Source organism: Gambusia affinis, linkage group LG12 (genome assembly GCF_019740435.1).
Source record: "Gambusia affinis linkage group LG12, SWU_Gaff_1.0, whole genome shotgun sequence".
In the NCBI taxonomy this organism is placed as follows: Eukaryota; Metazoa; Chordata; class Actinopteri; order Cyprinodontiformes; family Poeciliidae; genus Gambusia; species Gambusia affinis.
The window spans coordinates 14845655-14859240 of record NC_057879.1 but is presented as its reverse complement, the minus strand read 5'-3'; the positions used below and the strand labels follow the sequence as shown (position 1 = coordinate 14859240).

Sequence of the window (13586 nt, the reverse complement as noted above, 5' to 3'; positions counted from 1 at the left end):
TTTAGTTGTTTTAAAGAGACGATAGGGTGGGAAAAGATGAATGCTTTTTATATTGAAAAAAAAGATCAATTTACTTGGTATGTTTGTGAAAAAGGAGAAAGTGTCCTCATGATTTTGTCCCTCATGTTTTGTGAAATCCAAAAGGTGTTCTACTTGGCTAAACCCTTTGTAACAGTCGTTCAAGCGTTACGCATGTTTATCTCAACACAAAAACCTGTCACTTTGGTGTTTCTGCCTCTGGCCTGGTAGCCAGGGGAGCTGTGAAGCGGTTAATGTAGGCAGAACGCGCCTGATCCTAGCAGGGGCCTAGCCCTGCTCTGATTAGCACCTCCAACGAGCTGCCATGCATCAGAGCTGACATTGTCTCAGAGTCTCGTTCCCCCACAATCCTCTGCTCTTGCTGTGTGAGGGCATCACTGCTGACATGTCACAGCCTCACCCCTCCTTCTCCCTCTGCAGGTTGGAAATAATCCAAAGTTGGGACAGGATCATGAGCGCTTCACTACCTGGGTTACCTTATCTGCACCTTCCTCTCGCAGAACAGAAAATGTATTTTATATCCTTTGTCTTTACGGCACTAAAGCTTATCCTTTCCTGATGCAGTTGTCCTCCAGCGTTCCCTAGTATTTTCACTTTTATGAATTGACGCATCATCACATATCCCTTGCTCTTTATGTTACATAATGATATTTTCATACATTTTGTAGATTAGGACATTTTACTTAGTAGCTATGTCACAATGAAAGTGACATGCAAAAGTATTGATACTGGAAAGTTAATAAGGTTTCATCTAAAGAAATGCAACATGAGCTGTAAGTTTAGTGTCATTCTGCTATGAGGGTGTAATCCACACCTTAATCTTTTGTGGCCTAAAATTCCTCTTCTTCCAGTTTTGCCCCTTCCATTTGTTTCCCATCCTTTCTTAAACCCTGACCATGATTCCTCTCCCTGCTATATAAATGTGTTCAGTTTGTTCTCAAATGTCCTCTAATAACCACCTTTTTTTAGGGGTGTCAAAGTAAAGTGGACTGAATACAAAGGTACACCAGACCTTTTAAATTATTATTTGTGATTAATAAAAAAAAAAAAAGCAATTGTATTTATTTTTATTGTTCCACTTAAAATAATGCCTTACTTTGTGATGTGCTGCCACATAAAACAGTCAAAATAACGTGACTCTGGTGCTTGCAATCTTACAAGCGGTGAACAAGTTGAATGTGTGCAGATAGTTTTGCAAGACGATGTAAAAAAAAAAGAAAAATCTCTAACTTGATTCTCTATGCTCCTCTTAAACTGTGGAGGCAGGAAGAAGGTATTAAAAATGTTTTCCCGTAGGCACCAGTTCTCCAATCAGTTTTGGTCCAGGGGGAGTCCATCCCTCTGAGTTCCCACCTACCACCTTCCCGCCCCCATGCTCTGCATTCCCCCGGTCCTTAATGGGCCACATAGTACTTCTGAAATGAGCTCTTGCCTTACGAGCAGTGCTTCTACCTCAAGAGAGCGCACCACACGGAGGTGGAGTCAATTTGTATTCACCCATAATTCCCTGGGCCTTAATCACGCAGATTTTCCCCCCATTATCAGTTAATGGATAGTTCCCGTGGAGAGAAGACGAAGTAAACCCACCTACTGTTTACAGGCCCGAAGCTTTCTCTTCTGCTGCCATCCAGCATCCTGCAGTGGGTTGTGTGTACAGCAGTGAGTCTGCTGAACAGCAGTTCTTGTTGGTTTATTAACACATAACTCCAACATCAGGCTGAAAAGTAGGAGACAGATGGTGAGGCAAAGGCGGAGTTCCTCATACAACATTCTCATCCAAAGCAGGTATTCCTTTCTTTTATTGCAACATTTGACATTTTAGATACTCAGCCTCGCTTTGGTCTGTTAGTTTGAGAGGACAAGCTTTGATCGCTACGTCTGCTCCCTCTCTGAAACAGCCCATTCAAGTCTACTAAATATTCTCAATTTGTTCTCCCACTTGTTTGCTCATTACTCTCTGCAAAAAGAAGTGCCCAGATTGATGTCCTTAATATCATCTACTCTGGCGACGCACAAGCAACTGGGGTCCCTCTAATAGTGAGCTTCAGAGAAGCGTTCACTGTGCCCCAGAGAGGAGAGTAAATCTAAGCATCAGATTTTTCTCGTGGAAAACGAAGCGCTCTAATTCAAACTGTTTCTCAGCAGAATTGTTTAAAAGTAGTGAGGGACAGTGATGACGTTGGAACAGAATAAGATGAGGAAGATTTTTTAATTAAACAATGCCCCTGCATTGTACTTAATTAGACACGATCGTCTTAAATTAAGGTTGCCTTTGGTTACTTTATTTTTAGTCTGTTACTCATCATTAGATAGTTATTTCAACCTTTACATTTATTTGCTTAAGAAATTATATGCCATGAATTATTTCACGTTGTCATAACTGTCAATATTAAAACTAACTCTTTTTTATAACTTTTATGTTTAAAAATATTGCCTTGTTCTTTTTTAAATTTTTTTGCTAATGTTAATAAAAGTAACTGCAGATGGGCTGAGGTGTTTTGAGCTGTGATTTGTATAAATTAAGGACATTTATATTTGCATTGGCAGGAGGAAGTCCACATGTTAAATGCTGTAAAAGACTTGAGTACACCCAAAAGGCAGTGGAATAACATAAACCATAGAGCAAGAACTACAATGGATTGCTTTAATTTCAAAAAGTTCAAGCACTGTGAATACTTTTGCAGGGTACTACAAATGAAAATTAACCCACTATGCTCAGTAAACTTTGCCTACATCAATTTTTACTCTGCTAAACTATAAGATCCGGATCCGCAAGACCCGGCTTCCCAAACAACCTTCAACAGCACGCAGTTCTCTGCCTGGATAAAAAAGTAAACAGCACAGAGAAATAGAGACCATTCTTTGTGAAAGTAGTTTTCCCCTCTCCCTCTCCTGTCCTCCACATGGGAGAGATATTAGGCGTTTGTGTTTTAAGGAGCTGTGAAATACATAAACCATGAGCCCCAGGAACGCGAGACCCTGTGGATATGCAGATGGGCTTACTTTGCTGGTGTCAGGGATGCTTAGAGGGAGCAGACGCAGGAGCAGTTCTCATCTAAAGGATTTTCTTAGGAGTGCAGGGGGACAGGGTGGTGGCAGCGAAGAACACCCGGGAGACTCGGAAAAACAGAGTGGGAGGAGGCAGAGAGGAGGATAGAGAAAGAAAGGGAGAGAGAACTGACAGTCCCCCGTGGCCTTGTAACTATATCCAGAGTCTGCACGGTGCTCTAAGAGGGGTGGGGGCCCACACAGGGCCTTGCTGATTGGGCAGGCCTGGAGAAGGGCTGGCGGGGCAAAAGGAAGTGACCTCAGCCCAATGAGGCAGCTATAGGGGTGAGGAAGCTGACTTCCTCCCTTGGCTCTCACTAAGAAACAGGCTGCCAGCCTGATTCAGCCTCTGCTACTTTGTGGAATTCAAACCCAGTCCTGAAGGCTGCATCAGCGAACGAACACAGCATAATCTACTCTGCAGTCAATTAGACTAACTTTATCTGAATGCTTGTCCTCTGTTTTCTGTCCATTTATTGTTGCTTCTTAGATTTTCTGGAATCATCTAGAATTTAAATTCACCAATATAATTGTTTTTTTTTTTTTGTTTTTTTATATATATATTTATATATAAAAATCAATAATTTTCTCTACATGACATCAAGTTCTGTTCATTTACCTTTTCATTGTTTCTTACCTCTGTAGTTTTTGCTGTAATTTGTCTGTCTGCTGTGCCTCTGCATAGACATGGACCTGCCAGTCATGGGATTTTATACCAATATGATGCGTCAATCCACACCCACCCCATCGACATTTTGTACCTTCCTGATGGATATTGAGCAACAGCATTCAATATGTCATGTGGTATCCTTCTGCATGCCTAAATCATCACATTTAGTCCACCTCTCACCTCTCAAAAAAGAACAAGATTTAAATGCATTACTATTCAAATATATTTCAACAATTATCTATATTTTATGCTTCTTCAGTCAGAACAAATATGGTTCTAAATAAGACATTTTTAACTTTAATCTGTGTAAAGGTTTATGTATAGAACTCATCAGAAGTATGTGCTGCTTAAGTATAAGTGTAAAACATGGTAAATATGTCAAGAGAAATTAAGTATGGGCCACAAAGTTCATATTACCAGTGACACGTGCCCGTAATTATTCTGCTCCATATACTATTTCATTTGAAATACGACCAAGTACCACTTTTTTTTTTTTTCAATTATGATTGTCAAAATCACCAGGCTTGTCCTTTAAAATTGAAGTATTTCAACTTCCTACCTCCACTTTCGCCTCATGCACCTGCGTACAGACACAAACATAGACATTCGCTCGCACAAGGTCAGTCATGCAGGTGCGGAGTTATCTGCATAATAAAACAGGCCAGGTCTCTAAAGGGACGGCATTGTGTACAAGGGTCAAATGAGGGCTGCGCATATGGTGGAGGAGTGGATCCGCGTAAGCTGCGGCGAACTTGACCTCAAGTGTGCACATCCTAACACAAATAGGCAAAGAGTGGTGATCAAAGAGAACAGTGATCCTCTTGCACGGCTGCATGGATGCTCTCGCGCTACCCTCCCCTAAAACCCCCTGCACCTCCCGCCGACCCCCCACCTTTCACTGATACATGGTGCTACACTCAGATGCACATGTAGGGTACAGAGTAACTCATCTGTCAAATACATGATCGCAGCAAACACAACACCAACTCGCTCCCTTTTGAACTACTTTGATAGGTTTTTGCCTGTCAAGCAGAGATGTCTGTGAGAACACGGTGATATATGGTGCTTGCAGCTTGTTTCCATGCAGTAAATAGATTATCAGAAGCTCAGTAGAAAGTTTATTCTTATGTTATTGAGAAATGATGTAAGGGAAAGTCTGGCAAAAAGGCACTATATTATAAAAGTTCAGTATGTATATATTTTCTCAATGTTTCTTCCATCACTGCAGGAAATGTTTTAATTTCCTTCTTTTGCTGGAGTATTAAGGATCGTTGGGTTCCAGTTGTCACATGGACTCACCAACAAATCGAAGTCAAAGAAACTGTGATGGCAGCTATATTTTACAGATGCCATTGCTTTGTCTAAAGCCTTACTGCGAACACTAAAAAGGAAATACAAAATACAAATGTAGTATGGTAACAAATTGATAAAGTGGAAAAAGATTGCAATAATGGCCCTGCTGTAAAATATAAAAAGAATCACAAATAAGATGTTTTACATTTATGGTTGCTATTGTCTCGTTTTTAGTTGCTTCATTCTACCTAATTTGGCGAATAACACACACAATAAACTTTCTGCTTGGACACGGCCACGCACAGCTGTTTAGCTTGATTATGTATACATGCTCCTGGTACCCAGGGCCTCTGTGGTGGGCAGTGGGCTGTGGAGACCTGGGGATAAACCCTGGATGAGCCCCTGAGGTGTCCATCCTACCCCCAGACCTGCAGTGATGGGCTCTGCCAGGAGTTTGATGGTGCACGGTCTGGCCCTGTGGCAGAGTGTAAAGCACTTTTATTGACACAGTGGAGAGGACACAGTTTTCTAGAAATCTGAGTCAGCGGGTTGCTCCAAATAAAAGTGCACAGTTTACAGTTGTGAAATCTATTTAAGTTATTAGTAGAGTTTTTGAAATGTACATGGATTCATGTGTTTGTAATCCAGCAGTTACATGGCATCCGGTTGCATTTTAACATGTTTTTTAACATTGTAGCACCAAAGAGTGCAGTATCGCGATTTGATGGTTTATTATACTATGTTTCATGTGCCGGATATTTTATCAATGCTTGAAACTAATAAAACAAGATCTTCAATATCTCTTGTGCCAACACCAGATCTAACTCCTCTGAACAAAGTGCTAGAGACATCAAGTTGATTAAAAAGTAAGAGAATAGTAGGAAACCAGGGGTTGATCTCGACTGATGTAGCCATCACTATATTCATCAGTAATATAATTTTAATGTAATAGCCAGGCCTATTAAAAGAGCAGACTGGAGACTGATCATATTAAGATGATATTATAGAAAGATCTTCTTAACAAAAATATCCTCTTGAGTTGTAATTCTGATTCTACAAATCTCAAATCCCTTTCTTTCTATCTAAACCTCTTTTAATGTTATTTTAATTTTCAAATTCTGAAAATGTATCATTTGTGCAAGTTAATCAAAAGGACGACGTACACCCCGATCTTTAGTTAGCACAATTAAGATCCCAACTGGTTATTCAATTAATGTCTGATGGGACAGGGTCACATGTTCTTTCTTTTTCCTGTTTGAATCATGAAAATCTCAGACAGGAGAAAAAAAAAACTGTTGGTGTTAGGGTTAAGACTAGAGTGAGACCTTTTGCTGCTCCCTGGCCATTCATGCTCTGTTTATTTTTCCACTCATGGCTCTCTGTGTGTTTGTGTTGTTTCTTCTCCACAGAGGAAGGACTGAACCATGAATGCAAGCTCTGTAGTCAGTCATTCGACTCACCGGCGAAGCTTCAATGCCACCTGATTGAGCACAGCTTCGAGGGCATGGGGGGAACCTTCAAGTGTCCTGTCTGCTTTACAGGTTTGCACAATACCTTGAAGACAAATTCAGTGAATTAATGGAAAAATATATATATAAAAATGGGAAATTTGTCATTGTTAACTTTGGGAAAAAAAATTGAAAAAGCAAGTACAATGTCTTGACCAGTCATACTAAATAAAAATGTGGTTACATAAAAGCAATAAACTTACTTTATTTTATTGGGGTTTGTATCAGATAGATCAACACCAAGTATTGCGTAATTAAAATGTGCAATGTAGTTTAAAACTATTTTTACATAAAATATTAAAAGGCATAGTACGTATACTTAACAAGTACACGTCCATTTTGCTGCAGTCACAGCTGCATGTCTTTTGGGGTTTGTCTCCATGTCCACATCTAGACACTAAAGATTTTGTTCAATTCTTTTTGAAAAATAGATCACGCTTTGTCATATTTGATTGAGGACAGCTAGCCACCATTTAAAAACATTGCCAGAAATTCTCAGATTAGGGTCAAATATATTCTGATAATAAATATGAACATGCTCCAAACCACTGATATAGTTGTATTTTTAGGGATTTTGTCCTGCTGGCATGGTGAACCTCCACCCCAGTATAAAGTCTATTGTAACTTTTAACAGGCTTTCTTCCTTTATTTAAGTCCATCCTTTGTATCATGTGTTCTGAACAGTTTCTATCTCCCTGCTGAAATGAAACATCCCCACTCCATGATGTATTTGTGTATTAGCTTTCCTCCAAACAACATGTTGTATGTACGTAGGCCCAAATAAAAAAAAAAAAAAAAAGAAACTCTTCACAATGTTTGCTGGGTTATCTGTAACTGAAACTGGACATTCCTCTTATTACTTTTCCATCCCACACATTTTAGTTTCTGATTAAAAAAAAAAAATACTGCAAAAACTACCTATCTTTCCACGTCACAATTATGTTGTACTTTGAGGTTTTGTTTTGTTTTTTTCACAGAAGATCCCTATAAAGTACATTGAATATTATGATCTTAATGTCAAAAAATGTGGAAAAGTTCAAGGGACACAAATACTTTTTCAAGGCACTGTAGCTTTTAAACGAGTCTTGAAAGGTCAAGCAAGCCATCCGTATAAAGCTGATAGCAGTTTGCACCATGTGGCTTTTTGTTTCGTCAAATTGCCTCAAAATCAAGGCCAAAGAAGTGTCACAAGGTGAAAGAGGGGGAAGGAAGGAAGACGGGGAAGGGGGGCTAAGACAGTGTGAGCTGAGGGGAGATGGGGGGGTGGAGGAGTGGAGAAAGAAAAGGAGATGTGCTAATTGTGGATGGCAGTGGTGCTGATAGCTGTAATGATCTCATCTGTCTCTGTGCGTGGAGGTGGAAGGACCGGACTCCTCCTGAGAGAATAGCGCCCTCCTTCAGTGTCAACAGGGTTAACTATCTCTATAATGAAATCTGCAAAGTCGTTAACTTCGGCTCTTCACTCTTTCTCCCTTCTCAGCTCTTTACTCTTCCTAACACTTTTTTGGGTCCAGCTCATTTCCTCTTCCTACTTCCTCTAACCCCTCCGCCGCCCCCAGCTTCATCCATCCATCGCACAATAAACTCATTTGCCTCATGTCTACTTGTTAGATCAATTAATATCATTACTTACTGTTCTGCATCTTTTCGTCTTCCCAAACGTCTTCATCCGCTTCAGTTCACAGCTTCCTTCCATGCACCCCCCCTCCTCTACTCTACATCACTGTTTTGGCCCTATGCCTCTTTTAGAAGAAGCCTATTGATATTCCCCCACCCTGAAACCCCTCTCCCTCCACCCCTCACAGGGGTCCAGGCATTTAATATACAGAGCATGCCTCCTTCATCTGAGCCTTCATTTTCCTGCGCCCGTCTTTGACAGACAGGTCCCCCCACTCCCTCAGCGTCCATATCGATCACGGCACATGAGAGAGAGGAGGGATAGAGTGAGAGAGGGAAGGGGGGGATGCTAGGAGGAAGGCAGAGGGAGGTAGAGACAGAGTGCTCCCCCAGGACAGCGGTCGCGGAGCAGACAGACAGATGGGCGAAGAGGCCTGTGGTAGCTGGGAAGCCGTCCGGTGGACAGTACAGGATGAACTGAAAGGCCTCCCTCTGTTGGGGATGCAGGGGACAGGCAGGCCGAGCTGAAGTCAGAGCACTTGGAGAGAACAGAGCAATTGAGAGATTAGCTGACAGCTGTCCTTGAATATATTTCTTCAAGCTGAGTCAAAGAAAAGAAAAGAAAAGAAAGAAAACATTTGTCCCTGATTTAGCTGGACATGAACTTTATTTTAAAACGTTCTAACTTTCTAACTAATTGGACTCAATACTTTATTTCCATACTCTGGATTTCCATGGACATCTTTTTAGTGCAGTGCCTTAGAAAAGCCCTTATGCTGGTTGACCTATGAAATGTTATGTCTTTATTGGTGAGTTATGTGATAAACCAACACAATGTAGTTCATAATTGTAAAATGAAACAAATATAAGACATGGTTTTCATACGTTTACACATTTTTAATGTGTGTTCAAACCCCCATGAGCGATACAAATTTATAACACACTTTTCAATAGTACTGCCAATACAACTTTTCTTATGAATGATTAATAAATAGTTAATGCAATTGTTATTAATCAAGAAAAGATAATCATGAACCATTAAGGTGTCCTTGTTGAACCAAAAGAGAGGAGTGACTGTGTTTTTGCCAGTTGAGTGGTTTATAGCTTCTTTACATCTGCTTGACGGTTCTGTGTGAAGTATTTTGGTTTATATAAATATCGTTAGCCATTTGTAAATGTGCATGTATGAAGACAAATTAACTTATTTTGCAAAGTAAATTTTATACATTTTGTTACTTTCACAGTGCTGTCTTTTTTTGCATTCACAGTTGGTTGATCATTTCCAGCGATTTACTTGAACTACGCCATAACTACTGCATGCCCGGGTTACCAAAATACATTATTTTCATAGATTTAAAGGGTGCCTTCAGTAGATGGAATGAGTCCGGACATGAAAGCAAAACTTTGATCAAACTAGGTGGTGGCAGGGCTGTTGAGCGCGCTCGTTTAACAAGGTTGCTCTTTGTTTAAAAGCCCATTCCCCCTCAGTGCACATGTTTCAGTTTGATCTGCCCCCTTGTGACCCAAAACGCAGTGGGAGGCAAAGAGTGATTGTCATTCTTCCTACACACCTGATTATCCCCAATCTAAACTCTTGTGAGCTGAAGGGAGATTGAAGTGGCGAGAGGACTGCATCGCACAGCAAAAAAAAAAAAAAAAAAAAAAAGACTGAAAAAAAGTATTAGGGAAAGTAAGTTAAAGACAGTAGATAAGGACAGACGAATGTAGAGGAGAAAAGGAGACAAAACTTAAAGGAAGCTGAGAAGGTTGCAACTGGCAAGTTTGGATGTGAGATGAAAGGAGGGAAGTGGAGGAGGAAAAGAGAGCTGTGTAAGGGAGGGAGGGTAAATGGAGAGAGGTCCATAAGCCCCTGGATGATGAGAGAGAGGCTGACTCTCCCAGGACAGATTTGACAGGTTTCAGAAGTGGGGGAGCCTGCAGCTAGAAGTGTCTGCCTGCACCCTTAGGAGCTGTAGGGAGGACTGGTGTGGAAATTGTGATTGGGAATATGTGCTTAAGACAAACAAAACAGAAGAAAGTGTGCCTGATGAAAGTCCTGTGTATGTGTGTGTGTGTGTGTGTGCACTGTTTTCTTTTTTTCAGTTTATGTCACCACATGAGGAACAAACTTAAAAAGCTACAGGATGCACTGCCTTAAAATCTACACAAGTGTGACAAATAAGGTAGTTTAATTAGCTTGTTGTTTAGTTGCAGCTCACATGCTGCTGCTATGTGAAGGTAGGTTCATGACAACTTAGATACAGAAGAAGAAAACAGGCTAAGCTTTAACTTAGAATTCAGCTATCTGCTTGCAGCTCTGCATCAACTCCCAATTTGTTTGTTTCGCCTCAGAGCCTTCAGATAAGGTTCCGTGTCGCGAGTTCTCAAATTAAGCAGAAACGAGCACATGTAGGCAAGATGGATAAATAAATGAAAACGAGAATGGGAGAGGGGAGGGCGGGGGGGGGGAGGATAAACTTATTTTTTCTCCCTACACAAACAGCTTAGTATTGGTGCAGTGCAGCCTGCAGAGAGCACCACCCTGCCAAAATAAAGATGAGCTGGGGCCTGTAGTAAAGGAGACGTCTGCCATGCGCGGCCCATGAGATCTAATCAGAGGGCTTAATATCCCCCACAGCGAGAAGACCTTGGCCCCTCAGCCCCCTCAGCCCTGACACCCCTGATGCCCAGCCCGGCTCAGCGCTCTGTGCAGCTCTGTGCAGCTCGGCTCTGGCTCTGTGGCCAACAAACTCCACAAAGTTCGCTCTCTCCTCTCTCCCCTCTCACATTCTCAGCAGGGAGAGACACAATGGCCAGCCGTTGATCCTGTTTGGATGTGGTTTTTTGGATTATTTCTTTTCCGTTTCTTTCTATCCTCGTTTCAACCCTCCAAGAAGCGTTGTATCTGCCCCCCCCCCCCCACCTGCCCCCAGCTCCTACAGAAGAAGCAATGCAGTTGTAAATTTTATATCTTTCTCATACTGCCAAATGCCAAAACATGGTCCCTTCTTAGTGCATTTTAGCGCATCCCTTTATTACAACACATTTTTACATGTTTCATGCCGATGTGTCAGACAATCACAATAGACAGGGGGACAAAGCTTGGTTTTTATGACATAAAACAAAGCAACACTTGCAGTGCCTTGAAAAACTGTTGATACCTCTTAAACCTTTTCATAATTTATCACATAACATAACATTTTTTACATGCACAAAGTAGTGCATAGTTGCAAAGTGAAAAAATGAATCCCACTTTTGTTTCATGTTATTTTTATTTTTTATAAATATCTTGGAGTCTTGCAGAGGTATAAAAACATACCCACAGTGTAATGCTCGTACCACTTTGCAGTGTTTTACAAATGACGTATTATTCGTTTTCTTTTTATCTCATCTGACCAGAGCATGTACTTCTGCATGTTCTTCCATGGTTTATGGCAGCAAACATGAAGACACAGATACTTTTTACCATTTTTAACGATGACTTTCTTCTTTCCATTCAGAAAGACAAGTCAGATTTTTGGAATGCACAACTGGACAATGTCGACAGATTCTCCCACATTAACAGTGGATTTCTGTAGGTTCTTCAGAGATTCGCTGGGGCTTTTAGCGGATGCTCTGATGAGAGCTTTCTTTATTTGCTTAAGCTTTATTTAACCAGGTAAACCAGTTGAGAACCGATTCTGATTTGATTTTGTCAAAAGCTTAGTATTGGTGCAGTGCAGCCTGCAAAAGCTTCAGCAAGGCAAAACATTCCTAAACAATTATATTGCAAAAGTATTCTAATAAAAAGGTTTTGAAGACACTGAAACCTTTGTTGCACAAAATTTGTAAAATACATTCAGCAGAATCCTACAGACGTCCCAATCATAATCACTGATGGGAAACTATTGCTTGCAAGCATTAATCCAAGTAAACATACAGGTATTGACAATGGGTTCTACAAGAGCAGAAGATGAGGCATGGGACCTCAGACGTTTGTCAACAAGGCCCGCTGTAGGTGGGACACACAAGACGTGTGTCTCTTTTGGTTGTATTTTACCCAGCATGCCGTGTGTTGTACTCTACACAGGCTGGTAGAGTAAATTTTACCATGCCGATGTGACAGACAGTCACAATAGACAGGGGTTAGAAAGTTACCAAGCTGTAACTGCAGCTTGGTAACTTTTGAAGGTAGTTGGTGGCTCTGGATTTTATTTATGGGCATCAGATTAAAAGGGGGATAAATATAAATACTCAACATGCTTTTGTGATTTGTTAAAGGATTAAAAAGCATTTTAGATTTTTTTCCACTTCACAATTACGTACTGCTTTGTAATGGTCCATTTTGTTAAATTTCATGTTCATAGTACTTTGTGGTTGTAAGAAAACAAAATGTTAAAAATTTCAAAAGCTTTTTCTCCCTTGATGAATCGGCAGCTCAAATACGTTAAAAAATATCCTCTTTTACTATTGCTTAATTAGCCCATTGAAACATTTAAAGCATTATTTATTTATTTTTTTTTTTTTGCATTTAATTATCCATCACTTTCCTTTTGGATATCAACGGATGCCAGCCTACAGCTGTTAAATGCAAAACTGATTATAAATTTGCCTCTCATTGGAGCAGAATTACATGTTAACAGCGAGTAACATCTGACTTGACATCTCAGTTGTGTTTGGCTATGCTGTATAGTATTTGAAGGCCCCCCAAGTCTCAAATCCATTTTTATTTTTGCTGTATTGACTTTTTCTTCCTCCAGCCAAAGACATAATGAAGGCTTCCTGCAGCTGCTCTGACCTGCTTCTGTACTGTATATGCAGACAAAAAGCAGCTGAAGGAAAGGGCCATTGTTTATCAGCACAATTTCTGCTTCTAGAGCATGGATTCCACATGGAAAATTGTTGTTGGGAGAGCCCAAATAAGTGTTATAGCTGAGGTCTTAACCTAGAGCCGAAATGTTTTGTCACCAGTCGTAAAACTGGCAGTTACGTTTATCCTCATATTGCTGTGGTCGTTAGTCTCAGAAATGGGCCATGGAGTTGCTGTTTGTTCATTAGAGGAGGTTTGTTCATTTGTGGTTAACATTGCTGCCATACAGACAGCTGCCACCTAGGCATTAGCAGTCTGACACCATCCCCACAGCGTGTCTGCTATGGATCTAAACTTTTATTTCCCAGGTCAGGGAGTGTGACATTCACCGAAGCCGAATGTTTCTCAACCCCACACCGCTCAATAATTAATAATCGCTCTCCCAGGTGAGCCTTACTTCTTACATGTTGAAGTTGTACCTCCACGGCATGGGGCCATAGTGAGCCTTAAAGCCTTCTCTCCGACAGACGCCTCACCTTTTGTGGCTGTTTCTTGTCTTCCTCTGTCACCCCATGGCCACCAATGCATCCATTTAAAAAGAAGTTATTTTGAGTTGTAAGAA

The 13586-nt window shown here is 40.8% G+C and overlaps 1 protein-coding gene across 10 annotated transcripts in view; it reads left to right on the top strand.

Annotated features, from left to right (window-relative positions):
• The window catches only part of LOC122841211 (zinc finger protein 521), a 111375-nt gene that overhangs the window by 83381 nt on the left and 14408 nt on the right, over positions 1 to 13586 (top strand). For all 10 annotated transcript variants that reach the window (XM_044134324.1, XM_044134321.1, XM_044134325.1 and 7 more), the window contains one exon: positions 6460 to 6591. In XM_044134324.1, coding sequence (XP_043990259.1) covers positions 6460 to 6591 — 132 coding nt within the window. The remainder of the gene's footprint in view (positions 1 to 6459; positions 6592 to 13586) is intronic.